The sequence below is a fragment of the Acomys minous genome, assembly GCF_964271855.1.
Source record: "Acomys minous genome assembly, chromosome: 12".
Taxonomy (NCBI): domain Eukaryota; kingdom Metazoa; phylum Chordata; class Mammalia; order Rodentia; family Muridae; genus Acomys; species Acomys minous.
Genome location: NC_140493.1, coordinates 46,288,257 through 46,310,699, shown reverse-complemented (window position 1 = coordinate 46,310,699; position 22,443 = coordinate 46,288,257). Strand labels below are relative to the sequence as shown.

General features: G+C 39.9%; 1 protein-coding gene and 1 long non-coding RNA gene across 4 annotated transcripts in view; one reads left to right on the top strand and one right to left on the bottom strand.

Annotated features, from left to right (window-relative positions):
- Nucleotides 1–20,700, bottom strand: part of EFR3A (EFR3 homolog A) — an 85,960-nt gene extending 65,260 nt beyond the window's left edge. For both annotated transcript variants that reach the window (XM_084750708.1, XM_084750709.1), the window contains exon 1: nt 20,518–20,700. Coding sequence is in view for 1 of the 2 variants with exons in the window: in XM_084750709.1 (XP_084606835.1) it covers nt 20,518–20,527 (10 nt within the window). In the remaining variant the exon portion in view is untranslated. The remainder of the gene's footprint in view (nt 1–20,517) is intronic.
- A 96-nt stretch (nt 20,701–20,796) lies between these two features.
- The window catches only part of LOC311579828, a 107,324-nt gene continuing 105,677 nt past the window's right edge, over nt 20,797–22,443 (top strand). For both annotated transcript variants that reach the window (XR_014773258.1, XR_014773259.1), the window contains exon 1: nt 20,797–20,834. This is a non-coding gene — a long non-coding RNA (uncharacterized lncRNA). The remainder of the gene's footprint in view (nt 20,835–22,443) is intronic.

Below are 22,443 nucleotides of genomic sequence, written 5' to 3'. Positions count from 1 at the left end.
GTATGTTAAATAGTGAAAAAAAAAAAGAAGCAATAATATAGCCAGAACCGAGGAAGACAAGAACTCAAAAAAAAAACAAAAACAAAACAAAAAAACAAACAACAACAACAAGAAGAACAAGAACAAAACCTAGGAAACAAAACAAGAGACCTGGAAGCATTTACGTACCCTGAGTTGTTTTAGTTGTTCTGGTATACAGTAAGTGTAACCATAGTATATCAAATAATGCAGTGAGCCCTGTATACAATAAGTGTAACCATAGTATATCAAATAATGGAGTGAGCTCTGTAGATGGCTCGTTATAAAAATTATATTATTAATGTGAAATATCTACATGTTCAAGGTTCTACAGCAGGCAAATGTAAAATGCAAAGAATCATACTAGTGGTTCTTAACATTAAGATCTTAGTAACAAATATATCCAGACTGTAAGCAAACAGAAACAAAACAAAACGAAAAGGAAAACACTAAGTAATTCCTTTGCGATGGATGCAAAAGATAAGGAGATAATCATACAAATGGCACATGGCTGGATCTGAATTCACCCTCAGGCTACCTGTAGAACTGTGTGTACGTAACCATGTGGATCATTCTCCCACATTTTCACATAAGTACATCTCCACGACAAGTGCCACCACCTGCTACTCGCATGTATCTCCCTTTCCAGCAGAAGTCACCCCAGCCTAAGTCCAACCACTGCTCCCATACCCCCAAAGCACGTTCCTTAGGGTAGCCATAAGCTTCTGAAGAACCTCCAGGAACACCCTCAGAAGTGAACACGGCCCCACCTAGTCTATCAATTCCTGGGACGACTCCTTATGTGAGTTGTATAAAGTTATAATATAGGTTGTACTAATCAAATCTTCTATATTTTAATAACTATATTATATAAAATGTGACATAGGAATGAATGGCAAAAACAACAAATGCGAGAGCACCAAGAAAATATCTGACATGGTAAAAATCGGTCACTAGCTACGATACCCTGGAGCACGGTGGCTGAGATCTCTAGAACATCATCCTCTTTGCCTTCAAATGCAGCCACCTCACCTCCCTGAAGAGTAGATTTTCTGAGCAATTTAATGTACACGAATGGCAGATATCTGACAAATTCTCACTGGAAATAAATTAAGGTCCTAAAATCTCATGCTAAGTATTACAAGTAAAACAGAATTATAACCTAATTTTTAAAGTGTTTTTCCTTAAACACAACAAACCTTTGAAAAATACCCCTCTCCTAAGATTGTTCTGGTTTGCGTCTCTGTGCTTTAAGGCACTGTATCTTAGGTTCATCACAGCACTTGCATTTATTTTCATGTAATGCTGGGAGAAGCGTTACAGTATCTGAAGAAACTCTACTTCCTGTTCCTGTCTGTTCTATAAAAAAGTCTGCTATAGTTTATGAGATAAACAACTTGTTTTCTGGTGAGTATGATGGAAGTAGGCTTGCCTAAAAGAATCTTTACCAGCACCTAAACGCCCAACATCATAAAAGTTTACTATCCACCTATTACATAAATGAACGCTCAAAGGATTCTTTCAGATGCATACTCTGCAATTTGCTTGTCCTGCTTCTCCGTGATGAGCCCAAGTTTAAACTCTGTACATGGTCCACGTGAGGCTACAGAAGTTTCAGTCAGTGTGTATTCCTTGAAACTCTTGGGTTTGGCTCTGAAAAAGCAGGATTTGTAAGAAGTTAGCAGAACGCCTAATGATTAGCAAAGGTGCCACAGTGAGATTGCCATACACCTTTACTAGCCAGAGAGCTGATTTTTTTTTTTAAATCTGTATCAGACTGACTTTAATATTTGTATATTCTTATCTCTATATTCCATTTTTTTCTAACCTCGAGGAATACAAGAGTGGGACGGTCACTCTATGAAACTCAAATGTTCCTCAGAAATAATTTTCATTAGGAAAAAACACAGTTTCATTTTTTGTGTATGTTGTACTTGCATGTACATGCAAGTGGAAGCCTCCTGTTATTTTCTTTTACTGCTTTCCACCTTATTTTACTGTGACAGGATTTCTAATTGAACTTGGGCCTCACCATTTTGGCTCCAATGTCTAATCAGTGAGCCTTCAGGATCTACCTGTCTATAAATCCCCAGAGCTGGGATTGCAGGTGCCAGCCTCTATTCATCGCTTTATGTGGGTTATGGAGAACTGAACTCAGGTGCCTTCATACTTGTACAGCAAGCACTTTACACACTTATCCATCTGATAGCTGCACAAGCACTTAGTGAAGCCTATCACGTCCCAAACACTAAGTTAAATTCAGGGAAATATCATTACAGGCCACAATCCCTGGCATTTACTAACAATGAAATCTGTTGAGGAAAGACTGACATGACTAGGAGACAGAAAATCCTGAGATGGCAAACATTTTGGGGGATAACCAACAGAAAATCAACAGTAAAATGGAAGAAACAGGAAGAACACTATAAAATGATACTGTTAGGGAAAACAGGAGTTATAAATCCTGCACTTCATGGAGCAGTTATATAGTGGTAAGATACACATTAAAGGATACTGTTAGAGAAAACAGGATAGTTATAAGTTCTGCATTTCAAACAGTTACATAGCAATAAGATACACACTTTTAAAAATAAATGCCAGTAACCATAAAGCAAAAGCAGAAGAAATTAAAAGCATCTAAAAATGAAAGTAAATGTAGTAGCATGATTTTTCAGCAACTTTACTGAACATTTCAAGATGGTGTAAATATTTTAGCCACAAGTAAAATTGCAATTTCTAGATCAATACCTAGACTGAACTTCACTGTTCTAAAGGCTCCACATTTCATAAGGAACAAAAGTGATTATCACAGAGGTACGTGGATCACTATGAGTTCGAGGTCAGCCTGGTCTACAAAGCAAACCTAGGACAACCAAGATAACACAGAGAAACCCTGTCTCAAAGGAAAAAGAAAAAAAAAACTGATGATCACATTGTTTATACAAGTTATCACTCATTAGCAACAATTACCATAAAATGATGCTTATAAATGTACTTTATTGTTAGTCTATTCAGGTTTGGGTAAGAAATAGATTTCTTAAAAGCACAGACTTTTAACACTGCATTTTATAGTTTGGGGCAAATGTAGAACCATTTAGTAAGAATGAAACATAGCCAAAGGAAAGTTGTGCTAAGTAAGTCCCTGAGGGGAAACAGAAATGTCGCCCTCAGTTGGCTTTGATGCTGAAATAGACAATAAAATCAGATTCTTCTAACAGGATCAAGCTGGGGCACTGGTCTTGTTCCACATACACACAGTAACAGAAGTCCATGGTTAAATTCTTCTAGACATTCAAAGAACATTTTAGTACTTCATGACTTGTCAAACAATCAAAATAGACTATGAAATAGCTGCTCATGCAAGCTATCAGAAGATTCTGTATCTGTAAGTAGGTTTTACACTGCATGGAAAGAATATATTTTAAGACCTTAGTTGTCAGATTTTATTTTTCTCTGCCAATAGACAATTTTAAAGACTACGGTTGGAGAACTACTGTAAATAATGTTTGCGAAACCACAATGAACAATCAAGACAGACACAGTCTTCAGGGATGCGAAGTCATGAGGCCTATATCTTGCTTTTGGGGGTTGGTGACTGAACCCAGGGCTTTGCACATGCTGGGCAAGCAGCGAAATCTTGAAAATTTTCTGAAACTACAGTCTAAAGCCTTGGTTTGTTTTGTTTTTGTTTGTTTGTTTTTGTTTGCTTGTTTGGTGTGTGTGTGTGTGTGTGTGTGTGTGTGTGTGTGCGCGCGCGCTCTCCTGTCTCAGCCGTCTAAACTCTGGCATTTCAGGCCTGCCTCTTCACTCTTGAGGGGCTGTGTTTGTCCCAGCAGTTGTTCCCATGTACTTAGGCTCACTGTTTTAGTTTTCTCTTCTAAAATAATGAATAAATAAATCAACTTACAATAGGTGCAGAGAGATAAAAGGCAAAATCGGAAAGTGCAAATCAATAAACTCAACCTAAAACCTAATAAGGCAACCAGTGGCTTGTGGCTTATTAGTTAATCCATTCAGGTTCGTAAAAAAAATGCCTTTCTAGAAAGTGGCCTCTTCAGCCTCTATTACAGGCCCCCGACTAGGAGTCTTGGCTAAGTCCCCCCCATGTCCTCCCAGGAGCCCACCCTGCTTAGGTCTCCAGCTTGTCTTCCCCTGCCCTCTGTGGTTCTGCTCTCTCTAAACTCTCCAGCCTCCCACCCCTGCTCTCCCCTCATCTGATCCCTACCCTCATCTCCTTCCCCATGCCCTCTCCTACCCTGTTCCCTCTCTTTATCCACTTCCCTTTTCTGAGTAGGGGAACTGGGAGGAGGGGGAAGAGGGAGGAAGGGTGGGGCCAGGAGGAAGGAGGGAGGGGGTTATGATCTGGATGTAAAGTGAATAAATTAAAAAAAACAAAAAACAAGGGTTGGAGAGATGGCTCAGAGGTTAAGGGCACTGACTGCTCTTCCAGAGGTTCTGAGTTCAATTCCCAGCAACCACATGGTGACTCACAACTATTTATAATGTGATGTGATGCCCTCTTCTGGCCTGCAGGTATACATGCAGACAGAGTACTGTGTATATAATAATAAATAAATAAATCTTTTTAAAAAAAGAAGAAAACGTCAAAACAGAACCCTTTTCATTTTGAATATCCCTTACATATAGATAAATCTTCTAATCAATGCCATATTGATTTTTGTGTCTGTTTCTGAAACCACCTGACAAAAAGCACATGACTTCAAGTCTTCATGCAGAGAAGAGTATGAAAACACTGTATCAGAGTTCTAAAGGTTGGGAGATATAAAGTTAGATATGTTTCTTTTTATTTTTTTATTTTTATTTTTTGAGACAGGGTTTCTCTATGTTATCTTAGCCAGTCCTGGACTCGCTTTGTAGACCAGGCTGGCCTCGAACTCACAGCTATCTGCCTGCCTCTGCCTCCCGAGTGCTGGGATTACAGGCATGCGCCACTATGCCGGGCCTTTAGATATGTTTCTTAGTCTTTGCTACAAAGTTCTAAATGGAGCCTCCACCCACCACTCCCACTGCACAGAGCTGCCCCATGCATTGTCTCCTTGAGAGAAAGGCAAACAGAGACCATGACTAAGAGGGCAGGTCTGTTCTTGCTGCTCCTTCCAGAGCTAACTCACCTCCAGCCTCAGCCCAGCCTGATTTCTCAAGGGAGTGCTTCATCACCACCTGAAGCTGGGCAAAGCACACGTTTATCTGCCACCACAATCACCACCATCTACTTAATGTATTGATCAGTTTTTCCCAGAGCTCAACACATTCCTTAAGAGTAGGACTGTCTTATTAAGTTTTTAAACTCCAGGGTGAAATATTCTGAAAGAGACACATCTAGAAATAACTATGCTTCTATTCATTTTCCATCTCTGAATGAAATTAAAATCCTGGAAATGTGGAGTCTGCATTGGTTATTTTAGACTTGTGTAGACATTCTAATTTCTATTTTTAATCAGCTACAAACAAAATGCATAAAATTGGTAAGTATCTAGCTCTCAAGATGCATTAAAAAAAAGTTATATCTGATGATTACAAACACTTCCGTTGTTTCTTATATCATAATAAATTCTGGTAGTCAGCAGATATATGGGTTCAAATGTAATCTAAAGTGTTTGGCACTAAATCTATTATAGTGGATGGATGGTATTAAACGTCATTTTGCATCAATGAGCCACAATAAGACAAAAGGCTTTGATTTTGTAATCACAAAATAATGAAATAATAATAATAATAATAATAATAATAATAATAATAATAATAATAATAATAAAAGAACATTCATGCCACTGCTGTATCAGTGGGATATCTTGTCAGGATGGCTGTTATTGTAGCTGGCAGCTAAGACTGGGTTTTGTTTTGTTTTGTTTTCTCCTCTGGTAGCCTGCATAGGAACTTTCAGCACGATGAAAGCTAGCCAGTAGGGATAAAGCTTCCATATCAGTACCGGCTTGATAGCTCCATGTTTTATGACTCAAGAATGTGCTGTCCTGAGCAATAGGGTCTTACTGTTGAGCTCGGGAGGGTACCCGTATAGAAATTATTCCTATTATATAAAATCTTAGGCAGGAGTGGTGTCACGTACCTTTGATCCCAGCACTTAAGAGGCTGGTCTACAGAGTGAGTTCCAGGACAGCTAGAGATACAGAGTCAAGCCCTATCTCAGCAAAATAATAGTAATAATACAACAATTTAGAAAACCTAGCAAACCACACTTTTTACTGGCTTTTGATTTTCATTAGAAAACAATTTAGTACATTTTTATGACCCATGAAGAACCATCTGAATAGCATTTCTTACCAAGATACACCAAATACAGTAAAGCAGGAGAGACTCAGAACACAAGTTAAATGTCAAAAATGTTAGTCATTTTGCCACAGGTTTTGAATTTTAATTACAAAAAAGAAACTTACTATATTACTAACTCCCACTGCAAAAATCTTTGCCACAACACATTCCTTTGCCACTGTTGCTCCTTTCAGTAAGTCACAGAGGCTGCTGCCTCCTAACAACCCGGACACAGTCTGGCAGGAAGCAGTGTCCTGCTCTGTGCCAGGGGTTAAGTAGTGGACTCAACTCCTGTATTAACTCCTGCTTCTCATTCTCTATGCTTTGATACTCTCTGAGTTAACATGTTACACAGGCGACAAGAAAAAATCTACTATTCTTGGTAAACAAAACACTTTACACTAATAACAGAAGAATCTTTCATTTTAGCATGACTCCTAATGTATTTGGGAAAAAGAGACCAAATGGGTCAAAAATCAAAAGAGGAGGCATAGAAGAGCTAGGAAATTCTATTTGCAAACTTTTCCAAGTAATTCTTAGAGATTTTCCTTAACATTAAAAAATAAAGTCTTTCTACACATTAAACCCAGGTAAGTTTTATGGTTAATTTTTCAAATTGTGTGTTACAAATGCTACTTCGTAAATTCTCTTCTTTCCTTATACAACTTTATCGTGACTTCGCAAACACATATGTAGTACCAGTGTGTTGCCTCCCTACTGTCCACAGGAATACCTGAGGATAAGAAAATGAGGCTTGAGTTTTTCTGCAGATCTTTTTGTTGAGCGTGCATGCGTACACACTTTAGGAAAGGAATTCTTGAGCTGGGGAAAGGAAGCCTTCTGGCTAAGAGCATGAGGAAACCTTTCACAGTCAGTGATAAGTCTTATTCATGATGCCTCACGAGTCTACCAAGGATGACTAGTCTGGGTTAGGTTATTTTAAATTAAACGTCCTCTGAATATTTGGCAAGGAAAAAGGTATTTTGGTCCAAATTCAAAAACAGCTTTCTAATTGACTAACTATTTAAATTTTGACAATATTTTATTTCCTTGCTAGTCGTGATATAACAAAAGTGTTCATTCTCTGGGAGAATTTATAAATTCCAAAATTATTCTTAGAAGAAATATATTTAATATACCAACAGCACTGATTCTTCTTATAGATTCTAGAACACCCACAGCATCTATGCCATATGTTAAAACATTTTTCTTTTAAATGAATGATTAAAATGTCTGGCTAAATTATACTGTAGCATTCCAATTATGAGTTTAAATAAAATATGCATTTTTAAAAAATGTCTCCATTACTTAAATTTAAATTAGAAAAGGGGAAAAAAAACATTGCATAGAATTTACTGGGCAGGCTTAGCCAAAAGAAAAGTTTAATAAAAACATAAGAGTGAAGGGATTACAAGTGGGATGTAATGTGAATAAATAATAATAAGTTTTAAAAGAATATTTTTAAAAACATAATTTCAGCCTTCAAAGTTCAGTGTGTGATGCACTCTCCCAAACTTCCAATTCAAACAAATAAACCCCGAATATTGTCATTCTCCCCACCTCTCTTCCCTCCCCTACCACCACCACACCACCCTGTGCTGGGAACTGAACCCAGGACCTCGTCCTTGCCAGGCAAGAACTATAACTGAGCTACATCACCAGTCTTTGAAGCCTTTCCTAGCCATACATGAGAGCTTTCAGAAGATACTGTCAGAAGTTTAAGAGCTGAAATTTGCACTTATTCTCTAATCATAAGCACACTGTGCCACTGAATTTACACCGGTTTTTATGTTAATCAAAACTCGGGGCACAGGTGCTCTGAAGTGGGAAGTGGGGATAAAAATAGACAGGAAAACTTACCTGAGGAGGAGAAAGAATGGAAGCACAGAGGAAGAGAGAAGGAGATGGGGATAAATCACATTAAGGATGTCTGAAAAAGCCATGGGAATTATATTACTTTATGGCTATCTTACAGATATTATAAAGAAGTCTGTAGGGATGGGGTATTCTGTATAGTTTAACTGAAGTTATGCTAATTAATGCCCTCTCCAAAAATAATGTAAAGCTATCCAAAAATAAAGTATACGCCAGTTCCCAGAATTGAAAAGCTCCTGTGCTCCAGATGATCTATATTGCTATTATCCTCAGTGCTTCCAGAAACGAAGGTAACACCTTATTGGTGAAGACACCACACACCTCAGATATGGAATCTGAAGGAATGATTCCGGTTTGGCCTCAGGCTCCTCACTGAGGACTATTTCTTATAGTCTTGGAGAGATCTAAGCAAATCGCCAACTGAGAAAAGCTATCAATAACTTTGTCAAGCTGAAACACCAATGAACCACAACAACAACCAGCATGTTAAGATATTCCACAGGGTGCAGTAGTGGCACCTACACCCTGGGGGTGACCAACAGAACCTAGCTGAACTTAAGGTACACCCAACAGGAGGGAATCCATACTAGGTACTGTAAAATTAGCCAACTGCTCACGGCTGATGAGGCTGCAGAACTTAAGGGAAAACTTCTCACTGCCATTTTTGTAAATGTCTATAATGTCTAACTGCATCCTAAACAACTAGCCTATAGTCACTATAAAGTGTACCTCTCACCTCTCATCAAAAAACCATTTTTTTGCACCAGACATGTGCCATTACAGGAAGGCGAAGTGGTCAAAATGCAGAGACTAACAAACCATGGAGTAGCAGGGTCAATCAATACATTTACAAAATAAGCCTTACACTGAAGGCCCAAGGAACATCATGGAAGAGGAGGTGAAAAAACTCTATGAGCCAAAGAACAAGGATATCCCAGTTTGAGAGAGTCTCTTCTACATGAGACTGAGGATGAGGATGACGATGACAACAAGGATGACAGCAACACTAGTGGCAAGTGGTGCAGTAGTTCTGGGAAGAGTTGGAGGAGGGATGGAGGTAAATATGACCAAGTCATATGTATGAAGTTCTCCAAGAATTAATAAAAAGTATTACATTTGCTTTATTTTTTTTAAAAAGGCCTCTAAGGGTATAAAAAGAAAATTTCTAATCTATATTTTTGAATGGATCGCAAAACTAACATTTTTTACTGCCATAAGATATCAATGTATTACTAAATTATCACAAATCCAAAAGCAAAAGTGGAATGGGAGCAAAATAGCCTATTTTCTGTGGCATTGCACAAAAAGGAATCTAGACACCTGAGTGTTTGTGGCACTTTTTAAATGTCCATACCTATAAATAATAGGTTTGCTCTTAAAATGGAAAGGATCAATAGAAAGTCATCTCATCTCTGTAAATACCATTAAGTACTCTTGAACACTGAGTCACAGAGCAATTTTAGACAGAAATGCCAAAATGTCACTGTGGCAGAAGCACAGCAGTTAAACTACATCTAATCATACTCGGCCCTTCCTGCTGCTCTGCAGACTCCTGTACAAAGCACTGCTATGATTATTCCACCTTTAATCTCCATGCTGCTGTACATATTAGGGAAGGCCCAGCAGAAAGAACAGTATTTCTACATAGTTTAAAGAGCAAACAGATCCTGAGCACTGCACCACACTATGGAGCACACAGCAAAGGAGCAGGATTAGCAGTGTAAGGGGAGAAAAGTCTCAGTGAAAACCCAGGAGTGAACTGATGCTGTCAGTGACAACTCAAGTCTCTAAACTCTCCTCAGTTTTATTGAGAAATAAGCATTTCCTCAAGAACTTAATATGCACAAACAACCATCTGCTGCCCAAAAACCACTCATTTCTTTCACCAATACATAATGCAATGAAGCTTGAACAAGACAGCAATAGAATAGGTCCTAATAGTCTGGTTCTATATGCTTCATTGTAGACTACACATGCCGAGGTGCTCTAACTTCTGTTTGCAAGCTGCACAACCATCAGTTTGTAGACACTTACTGACTATAATTTGACAGTCTCTTCTCCCAGACAGGAAGCAATGACAAGACAGTTACGGACAGACGTTTACGATTACATGTACTGGACCTCAAATATGACAAGTGCTTTTAAGGTTAAAACAATTTTAAAACATCTTCCCTGATGCTCCATAAATTTTCTTTATTGTCATAACTTCAGGTCAGACTGTTAGAAAATGTCACTACTACTATTTCTTGAGACTTTAGACTATTTAAAAGCTACCACAGATGGCCTGTCTGGCATAGGAAACAAATAGAAGCTGTGATCTCCCTCTCTGTCTGGTCAGTATAAATTTGCTCAACACCTTTCTTCCCTATGAGTATGCTTTACCAGCAAAGACACCAGCTATGATATCCATATGGTGAATATGAAGATCACACTGTACCTGTGTCTAAGTAGTGACACACAGCAGTCTTTGAACAAGAATATGTTAAACAAAGAGAAAATTACTTATTCCTTCTCAAGTCTCTGATGGGGTTGAAGGCCAGATAGTTTAGTCTTACAATTAAGCTTAGTTGGTTAGCAGTTAAGATGTTTTTAGATCAAGATAGATGTGTTAAGTTAATAGAGATGAGATATAATAGATATTGATTTACATTCAGAATTTTAGGCTCACAAAGATAGGAAAGATGTTTACTTCAAGTTTGCCAAATACAAATGGCCAAATCATTATGAATGTAACATTTATATAATTCCTGACTGTCTTTTGGTTCTTCCTGCTGTATGTAGTTTATTTTATTCATGTATAACAATATAAATGTATACATTAAAAAAGAAACATAATAAAAAAGAGAAAATTACTAAATCCCATGTGTCTCTCTCTCTCTCTCTCTCTCTCTCTGTGTGTGTGTGTGTGTGTGTGTGTATACATTACACACACATACACACCCTTTTTAAGCTTCATATTTTCCAGGACTTAAGTTTTTCTTCAACTGACTGTGTCTTTTTTTTTCTACTCATATGATATTATTTCTATTTATTTCCCTAAGCCAGTCTTTCTGCTATGCTCACTATTGCTGTCATATCATTTAAGGTACTCTGGTTTTTGAAAGTACTGTCTATTCATCTTCTTGTTAGTATCATGGGCACTGTCTCTCCCCTGAACTTCTACAGACCCATTCTCAAGGCTTTTTTCTTTTTTAACTCCTCCAATGCTATAGCTATGTGCATACCTGTCAACAAATGGTATAACCTTTTGATGCTAGGGATTACTTTATCCAATTCTGCATTCTCCATCTTAGCAGTACCTTGCAAATGTAGGCATTGATATTTCCTGACATACTCACCAAAAAGCAAAACTGAAAGAGAACATCTGTGAATCCACTAGTATACTTACATATCTGTGACAAAAATAACTACAGAAAGGAGCCATAAAATATTCAGTCCTGGAGACTGTTGGGCCAAAAAGGTGAGTCACCATCAGCTAAATTACTTTGGGTTTTGCCTCAGAGTCCCTGAGCTTTTAACTCTAAAACAGCTTATATTTTCTATTTACTTTTTAAAAGCAGTCAATGTCAGTTTGCTACCGAAACTAAATGTACACCATCACAAATAAATGAGATAAAAACACAGCTACCCCATCGGAGGCTGGGTGGGCCATATGTTCAATCTCTTCAGCATCTTTTCCCTGCTAGTACACCTGCCTGGAATGAGGCATTTTGAAAACCTGAGTTTCAGGGGCACCTCAGGCTTCCCTTCCATGACCCACCAATGAGAGCTAAAGACAACAAGCACTCTGTGCCAGAAAATGGAATGAACTTCTGTAAATAAAGTCTCTATAAAAGAACTGGCCCATCTACCTGTCATCTCTTTCTGGGCTCTAGATTGTTCCATCTTGTGGAGGTGCTGTGTGACGACAACAAGGCTAAGACTGTATTTTGTCTTTTGTAAGGCCAAGCAACATACTAGGATAAACTGAAGGGAAAGGTGACATGAAATAGACGAGTTTCCCATCTGCTCCTCATCAGTACTGCAATTTGAAGGAACTGAACTTCTGAAATTCACACAGGCCAGCTAGAACAAGAGCAAGCTTTACAGACTCAGATCATGCGTCTGCCTTGAATGACCTTGCTCTTCAGATACACACTTTCATACAGCTGAATAGGTGTCAATACAAGGCCTGAAGCAACTATCTTTTGCTGCTAGCATGCTTGCCCTAATACATTAACAAGTATTTCTACCTCTAAAACCCAACAATTACAAAAATATAACATTGCACCTACAAATTCCTGTCTTCTCCCAGTTATTAAGTCAAATATATAATAAAAATACATTTAACTAAGTACATAAAATCAATCAATTGATTACATGTCATAAAAGGGCCACTCCTCTCAATTCCCAGAATGTCTGCTAATCAAGCATGTTTTGCACATCATGAGAACCCAGGAACCATAATCACAAACGTGGTACCTTGTACTTCATCTGTCTGCTCAGCAGAACCATTTAAAGTTAACTTGCAACTACAGCACAGAGAACATGGTAGTGAATTACTAAGACAGCTATTCAAAAATGCCCATTAGAGAGCAGTAGTGTGAAGAACACTTCGCATTATCCAGAAAACTACTAGAGTGCAGGTGGCAAAAAGAAAAGCTGAACACCAAGTAAACAGGTAAAATGATGCTAGTTAGAGAATTCCTTTTGAAGGCTGTGAAGCAAACCCTTTCATGACTAATTTTAGAATAAATAACTTTAATTCAGAAGTATAACAGAAAAAAACATAGAAATTCCCATTTCAATAAAATTTAGAATTATGCCAAGAATAACATCCAATGTTAGAGAGCAAGAGATGAACATGCCAAGGAGGAATGGGATGCCTTCCATGGAAAGAAGGAAAATACTATTAGCTCCTATTTGCTTCAGAACATCAAGAGTTGGCTCATTTCAAGAACTGGATGAACCTGGCAGAACTGATGACAGAATTTTGACAGGGTGATATTAATCATAGTAGAAACTGCTGACATTCACTTTGGATCCCACCTGTCTAAAACTGTATTCACTCCACAATAGAGAATCATTCCAAAGAAGATACAAAAACCTATCAACTCCCCATAAACTGAACGCCCCCACAGTGACTCATCTCACCGGCTCAGGAGTCAAGACTGAAACCAGTACTTAGTAAGTCATAAAACACTTCAAACAGAAGAGACAAGTGGTAAACTGTGCTTCCTACTCACCAACACTGCACTACCTCAGCAAGGCATTCCCAGAAGCTTACATTTCTAAGCATCTCTCAGCAAGAAGATTCCAAGCACTGCTTTGTTTTCTATGCAGTTAACACCATGTGATTGGTTTGCCAGAGTTCTAGTCTGCCTGCTACAGGAAGAACCTATTCAGTAGTCCAATGTCTTGTTTTGGGTTTTTGAAAAAGTTGTATTAAAGCTGTAACCTTTGTAAAGCAGATGTAAAGCTGCATCTCTTTTTTTTTTTCTAATTACAGAGAGCTCACTGTAGAAAATCTACAAAACACAAATTAAGAATATGAATTCTCCAGGCATACTAGTACATACCTATATTCCAAGCACTCAGGAAGCTAAGGCAGTGGGAATGCTAGTTTCAGGTTAGCCTGTGGTATAGGGCAAAACACTGTATATGTGTCTTCTTGGTGCAGCTTTGGTCTAATTTGTTTATGAGTTGCCTCAAACTCTAGTTCAGACTCCCAAGAAGTGGGACTACTACAGCCTGGCTTCAAGGGTACTATTTCACATGAATGCATAATATTTTGTTCAAAGGATGTTCTATTATCAATATGTTCCAATTCTCTGTTACTGGACACAAGTTTCTGTGTTTCCACTTGTTGCAAGGGTTATTATGACAGAACATTTTGAGGAAAAAACAAAACAAAAAACAAAAACAAAAAACCTCTGCTTAAGTCATTTCTAAGAATAGATTCCTAGAAGTGAAATTCCTGAGTCAATGGGTATAAACTCCAGACGAGTTGATAATACATTTTTAATCTGCTTTCCAAAGACATTTAACCCACCCTGCACTCCTACCATTTGTATTTAAACCACTGCATGTTATTGTTAGAGGCTTCTGACAACCTATCAAACCAAAATTGGTTTTGGCTTTTAATCTCCAATTCTTTATTAATGAAATCAAGCCACACTTCCCAAGAAAAACCTGTATCAATCATACTTTTTTATAGAAAGTGTTAAGTGAATCCTCAACTACATAAGGCTGGTAGTACTTTGCTTTCAGATTTGTACAAATAATGCTGTTTTTTTTTAATTTAATAAATTATCTTGGCTCCTTCATTAGCCATGACTTCTCCCATACTTCTCTCCTTAACTCTTCTTCCCTTTGAGGAGGAAAGTGATGCATGTAGTGAGCACACTCCCAGGATTCTGATGGCCTGGGTTCTAGTGGCAAAGCACGACCCAGCTGACTGGCACACCAAGTCTTCTGGCTTTCAGCTGCCTCTTTGCCAACTATATTAAATATTCTTAGAGTTCAAAATTCTATCTAGTCTATCCCAATTCCTATCTTGGTTGACTCTATAAATTTTGAGCTAGAATTCATGCACATTACAAAGGCATGCTGAGGGTCCAGCCACATAATTAGAATATTTTGGTAAGCAAAAGAAAAAAGTTAAGAAGAAAAATTATGTAAACATCAGCAGAGAAGACAGTAAAAGCAAAATACTTAGAATGGTATATTTTTGTTGAGTAACAATAGTCTTTACTCCCACTTTGGTGATCTGTTTTGATTTTTTTCTAGCAAACCCTGCGGTGTCTGTAAGTCATTTTAAAATATATGGAAAGGGTGGGGTAAGTTTCTGTATTTTTCCTAGGGAAGAATCATCAGGACTTTCATCAGATTCTCAATAAGGTTCATTTAGCAAAATATGTAAGCCTTTAACTTGGATAGTGTTGATGTCTATCTTCTTGCCCATTTTTCCTGAAGTGGCTGGTGTCCTGCCTGAGCCTTTTCACGCCTTCTACTTCTGAAAATCTTTGAGACCCCTTTTCAACAACAATATCAATAAAAAATGGTCCTACTACTACAGAATAATAGGATGATCATTTCCTGCTGAAAGCCGCAGGAGACAAACTTCATGCCATAAAGAAATGGAACTGATAAAATAATTTAAATATGCACACGCGCGCACACACACACGCACACGCGCGCGCACACACTAAATCTAGCTCTGCTTCCTAAACCACAAGGGACTTTTTTTCCTTTTATGTGTGTGTGGTGGAGGGGTGGGAGGTGGGTAAGAGTAACTGGCAATAATAAGAAGAAAAACAGTAATTATAATAATGCATTATTATTGCCCTAGAAAACCAGAGGAATCTGGCTTCAGCTGGTTTTGCTTTTACGCTGTCCATTCAAAAGTAAATAAAACAGTAGAAACAAACTGACTTCCCCCAGAAAACTAGCTTCTTCTTCTCCTTTGCCCAACTATTCAGATAGTTTACAGAGATGCATAAAACATTCCTTAAATCCTGGTGAAAAAAATGAGATACTGCAAGGGAGATGCTACCCATCCTGATCCCAGAAAGAACCTGATCAGAGTCAATTTAGGGTAGAGTTCAGGTAGATCACGCTGACCAGATCAGGCCTACAGGCTGTTTGAGCCTCTGGGTTGAGAAGGCATCTCTGGGGAGCAAGCTGGTTGAGCATCCTAATGGTTTGAAAGCAGGACGGACTGTGGGCACAGCTTGATCTGTAATATTTAAATATTTAGAACTGCAGCAGTTCTTAATGAGGTGTAATTTTAATTATATCCTCCAGGGGATATACGGTATTGTCTGGAAACATTTCTGGTTCTTACAACCTTCTGGTTCTTACAACTCTGGGAGTCTTGGGGAGGGGAATGGGTGCTGCTAGTGGCTTTAGAAGATAAAAGCCAAAGATGCTGCTAAACATTCTATAAAACAGGGCAGGCTCCTGCTACCATTCCCTCCTTTAGCCACCACCAAATTAGTTGGTCCAAGGTATCAGTAGTGCAGAGGCTGAAAACTTTCATTTACAGTATGAAGTGCAGACATTTGTCTTGTCTTCCACCTCAAAAAACATCCAGGAAGGTCTGGTAAAAATCTGATTATGGCATGCCTTTATAAAGAAACCAGTAATCTGGAAACTGCTAGTATGCCTACAAATAGTCATTGTGACTGTGACAGCCTGAGCAGATTTTCAGTCCTTAATTGCTTCTCTACATTATAATGGCACATAAAACTATTCCATTTCTGGCTTCCATCTCCTCCAGCCTTATTTCAACATTTGCATAATCTTTAAAACAGCTCTGCTTACTCACGAAAGGAACTTATTGAAGCTTAAGTTTTGTGTGGTATGTCAGTGCACATCTTCAATCCCAGCAATTGGATCCCAGACGGGTGGATCTCTTGAGTTTGAATCCACCCAACTCTCAAAAGTGCATTCCAGGCCAGCCAGGGATACACAGAGACACACTTTAAAAACAGAAAAGAATAGTTGGGCACTGTGGCAAACACCTGTAATTCCAGCACTTGGGGAGGCAGAGGCAGGTGGACCACTGTGAGTTCCAGGCCATCCTTGTCTACATGAAAAAAAAAAAAAAAAAAAAAAGAGAAAGGAAGGAAAAAGAAACGCAGGTCTCCTAGGCTGCAATCAAAGCAGTATTAAGACAAAGTCAGTGTGAGAGGAGAAACAAAAAAATACAAAACTTCAGTTACAACTCTGTGTGAAGGAAGAAGGCTGGAGAGAAAGAAAGGAAATATGTCCTTGGCTGGTGCCTTAGTTTGAATGGGAACCCTGGGCCCAAATCTGCCTATCATAATGTTCTAGTTGTAGGTTTCTAGCCAAGGACAATACAGGCGGTAAACTTTAAACCCCTACCCAGATCTAGCCAATGGGCAGAATATTCTCCACAGTTGAGTAGAGAGTGGGATATGACTTTCTCACGTACTCTGGTGCCTCATATTTGACCATGTCCCTGGAGGGGGAGACCTGGTGGCATTCAGAGGAAGGATAGCAGATTACCAAGAAGAAACTTGATACCCTATGAGCATATACAGGGGGAGGAAACTGAGATGTAATATGAATAAATAAAATTAAAAATAAAAACTAAATAAATAAAGGTGAACAGCTTTCATGAAGCTTTCCCCTGCCATCCTTTTTGGCCATGATGTTTCTGTCCTTCCACAGGCCTAAGAGCAGTGGATTAATGGATATGAATGTGTCAGTTTTTTCTCAGGTCCATCACAGTAATATAAAGCAAACACAACATGTAATGTGTTTGTAAAAACTTCAACTATCACCCAACCTTCAGGATTCATTCTGTGCTTTGTCTATAAGACATTAAAAATAGTTAACTATAATTAGCTTTATTCAAAGATGGGGGGCAACCACATTAACAGTCTAACAGACCTAACCAGATAGCAATGATGATGTGTGTCAAAAGAAAGCACCAGCCACACACTGAAAGCAGTTAATAGCAAACAACAATTCAGTGTTTGAATTGCCCCAGCTAATATCTAATAATTTCCCATATATAAAAGCACATGTTTTCATGTATGAGATGTGGCTGAACTAAGAAGCCCCTTGCATATAAGCAGTTTATTAAAGAGTTTAAATCCATGCCTTTATAATGGAGTAGGTACTTAGTACACCTGTGGAATCCGGAATCTTCTTCCCAGATCTGTGGCAGGTCTAAAAGTCCAGGCAAATGATGAACTTTTCTTTTAAACAAAAATCTAATGTAACTAAACAAAACTGATTCACTCAACTTTGGCTACGGAAAAATAGGCATTGTCTATATTCAATGTAGATTCTGTTTAAAGGGGCCAGATCTGTGTTCAAGTGCTGGTTCTACTCCACTTATGACTCCAGGAAGCCATCAAAACCCACTAAAGACCACGCACTGCGGTACATGTCTACCAAGCCTTTAACAGTGGGAGAAGGACCACAAGTTCTAGGCTAGCCTGCTCTACATAAGCCAATGTCTAAAAACAAAATAAAACAGTGATTTAAAAAAAAAAATCTGGCTCAGCCTCCTGATCTTCAAAATAAACAAAAAGATTGGATTAAGAAACCTCAATTTCATATACAGGGGAAGGAAGTCCCCCTCAGGAACAGTCATAGGGGAGGGGAATAAGGGGAAAAAGGGAGGGAGGGAAGAATGGGAGGATACAAGGGATGGGATAACCATTGAGATTTAACAAGAACAAATTAATAAAATTTTTTTAAAATAAAAAAATAAAATCATAAAAAAAGAAACCTCAATTTTCCTTCCAATTCAAATAGTGACACAGAATTTGAAACCTTTGAAATTAAAAGCTTAGCATGAGTCTATTAAATGTAGGTTTGACAAGACCATCTAATGCCAGTCCTGAAGTTAGCCAGCCAACTACAGGCTAAACACAGAATGACAAGGACAAGCAGTGTTCTGGCAGACATCCTTCCAGTTGCTTTCTCAGAGTCCTTGGCTCTAAACAATTCCAGTAAGGTACCTGTCATCAGACGCACATTTGCTTGGCTAGCATGGCTCCAGCATGGGAAGCTGGCTTCTACTACCAATGTCATTTCAATTCCAGGTAAACAACGAAAACAAAAGAATTAGTAGTCCGTGAGCTGCTAACAGAATTCTAGAACCCAAGAAACTAAAGTGATCCTCTTCAACCCTTCAATTTTGTAGAAAAGCATCACCATTCATCAGCTAAAACACTTAAAGGTTAACTGCTGAGCATGTAAAAATGCCTTTTCACCACTTACCATTCTTTTAAAATGCTTATGACAACTAGTTTCTTTTTTTAAAAAGCATCCAGAATAGAGCGACTGTGTTTTCAGTCTCTGCTTATAAATTTAGTATGTTAGGAGTGTACTTTGGACACAGGACATCAAAGAAGTGCTCCTGCCCATGGAAATATCACAGACATCTTGAGAGCTCTGACCATCAGAAGAGAAAAAGCAGGAGCTACCATTTCAGCTCTGACTCCCTGTCCACATCAGTATCTCTTTTTGACTACAGGAGACGTGCAGCAAGAAGCATGACAAATGATACGCACACATTTCTCTTGACCTTCCTTTCATTCATGGTGTGCAATCTGACACCAGAGTTTGACTTAAATTCACTGGACAGAGTAAATAAACGAAACATCCTAAAAAAAATATGTTTTCAGCATCTTCTCTAGGAAACTAGATCATGCCAGCACATAACCAAAAGCTCGATAATTTTACAGAAAGTTGGCAGACATTTTTTACCAAGGCAGTCCACATGAAGTCTCATCTTTTGAGACTAATCGTTTATCTTTCTCAATTTTCCGGAAAAAGATTGGCACGTACTTGAACAGAAGAAATAATAAAATGACAGTAATGATCATGAGCACGGTGGCAGAGGCTAGTCCTCCAAACTGAACGAATCAAGCAAAACTATAAAGTAAGACTCACACAATGACGTGCTAATAAAACAAAGCACACTTGGTGTTTGAGGGGTTAAAGTGATCTTTACATTAAGGTGAAAGATTTGACACAGCTATGAGGCAACCATTCTACTATTAAGAATTCTTTATCAAACACTAGGGGGTGAAATGTGCATTTGAAGCTGCCTAGAAATCCTGCATCTGGCATGTCTACAGAAACCACGCAGAAATAGTTAGGAATTCCGAGAGAGAGAGAGAGAGAGAGAGAAAATTTTTTTACAAGTGTTTAAAGAGTCTGTGGCGGGACACACTTAAAAGGGCCCTACTTGCAAAGACCCTCAAATCCATTACCAGCATCTCTCCGTCTGAGATCAGCCACTCATTTAGCATGTAATCCCTGGGTTTAAAGTCTCCCAGCAAGTATCTGGGTCACTAGTAACACTGTAGTACCTTGTAGTACAGTGTCTCTCGCAGAGCCTCCACTACCGGGTTATCTCCAAATCCAGCATCCCTCTGGGACAGCTGGGACACTAGCACAGAGCTGAGCCCGAGTCCCACAGCAGGCGTTCAGCCGAAGGGTAGTCAGGATGACACACCTGGGGGCAGCCCGGCCTCTGGCCCTCAGGGAGGGCTCCAGTCTGTCCCTCTAACCCACTAAGGCAGCACAAGCCTTGACCTCGGGGCCACACTGCTCGCCACAGTCGTGCTGGGCCGCGCGGCAGGCTAACTAGCCCAGGCTTCCCGGTTGGCACTGGTCTCCGTTACCACGGCCGTCACCTAGGGCCGGCGTCAGTGCCCGTAACGCCCCCACCTCAGTTTCCCTGAGTGTGCGCCTGGATCCCGCCCTCCCCTCCCACGGGACACTAAAATCTAAGCGAAACTAACTCCCGGCGGTCCGGCGCTTCCTGGAGGAACTCCCCGCCCGGCTCGGCCCGACACTCACGGGTAGGCATGGTGACCCGAGCCCGCCGCGCTCGCCGCCGTTCCGGGACTCAGAGGGGCCGCGCGAGTCCCGCCGACCGCAACATGACTGCGGAAGCCCGGCCACGGACGCTTCGTCGGGGCGGAAGGCGCAGAGCCCAGCAAGCGGATGCCAACCGACCACTGACACCACCGGCCGCGATCCGCGCCCCGTCGACGACGCGCTGGGCCGACCCACGCCCGTGACGTCAGCGCGTCGCCGCCTGGACGCCCCGCCCCCGACTCGTCCAAGCTCCGCCCCCGAGCGGTGACTACTCGGCTAGGCCCCTACCTTGCCAGGTAGGCCTCAAGAAGGCTGTGTGTATTAACTCCAAGGTTTCTTTTCTTTTTACTCTTGGTGATCTGACTGTCTCATTTTGGCTCAGGGTGCATCACCTTAGGACTGTGAGGTGCATCACCTTGGGACGCTGGTCTTGAATGTCGGGACTTTCCCCGGGCTCCATTTCGGATCTATTTAACTGATGGCAGAGCTTCCATCTGGCAGTCTCAAAATGCCTAATGCCTTTGAGATGCACTAGGGCGATCTAGGGGTGATGGCAGAGGACAGAAAATGCCATTCCCTCTGGGACTTCTGGTAACTTTCAAAGTGAGAGCCCTCAGGACTTGGTCTCCTCCTTTAGAATGCATCTTGAACACTTGGCTAGCCCTGTTCTTAGAGTTAGGTATCGTTAATATTCTACTTGATGAGTCTATTAAAAGTTACAGATCTGGGTCAACTCTGGAACCAGAGCATTCAGCGATGTAGGCAGTACACATAACGTTGGCTTGGTACGATAGGCCGCTCACAACCCCTTTTAGAGAAATAAAAGCAGTACCCAGAAATCTAACACTATGATTTCTAAGTAGTTCGTTCAGGAGACACAGAATTCTGCTAATGAGTGCATTGCTAGGCTAATGCTGCTGAATGGCGTATGGGATGATGTGAATATGCACTTTGGGGACCTGTATCCCAGAGTGTACTGCCAACTTTCTGCTTAAGAAATAAGGTTGTGAAGTCTTGAAAGGAGGCGATAAAGAAGATGAAGTAACCAGAAAGGCTTGAAGGAAATTAGTCTTTGAGCCAACCGGGAAGAAAGAGGAATTTGAATTAGCACAGACCTTGGAGGAGGGAGGAGGGAAAACAATTAAGAGTGAGTCACAGAAGCTGGTGAGAGGGAAGGGTGTGTAAGAGATAATGAGAAATGTCCCTTGCTGATGAGAAAGGACAAACCATCAAGGATAGTTAGCCCATACCTAAACGGGTTCTGTGATAGTGATGCTGCCGATTTGACAAAATCTAGAATTACCGGGGATCCAGGCCTCAGGACACGCCCATGCGGATTACCTTGATTAGGTCAATTGAGGTCAGGAGACCTGGAGTGTGTGAATAGAAAGGGGCAGCTCAGCAGCAGAACGCACATTGACTCTGCTCTTGGCGTTGCAACCCACCCCTGAGGCCTGCCCACCATGGCTGATCGCAATCTGGAACTGTAAGGCAGCATAAACCCTTCTCATGAGCTTCAATATGATGATGCAGGCCTTTAATTCCAGGAAAGGCAGGCAGATCTGTACGATTTTAATGCTCGCTTTGTCTGTATATCCTGTTTCAAGCCAGCTAAGGCAACACAGTAAGACCCTATATTTAAAAAACAAAAACAACAACAAAAACAAAAACAAAAAACCTCTTTCTTCCTTAAATTACTTTTATGAGAATATTTATCCAAGTAACAGAAAAAGTCACTTGGACAGGCTCCAGTGACCTGTGACTTCTAAATTATTTCCTAGTTTCACTTGTCTCCCCAGGACTTTTACAATGTCTTTGTTTGCCTATACTGTCACACTTTCCCTTGTAATGTTAATGATGCTGTTGCCAGCAATAGTATTCTACCACTGAGATACCAAGTTTTAA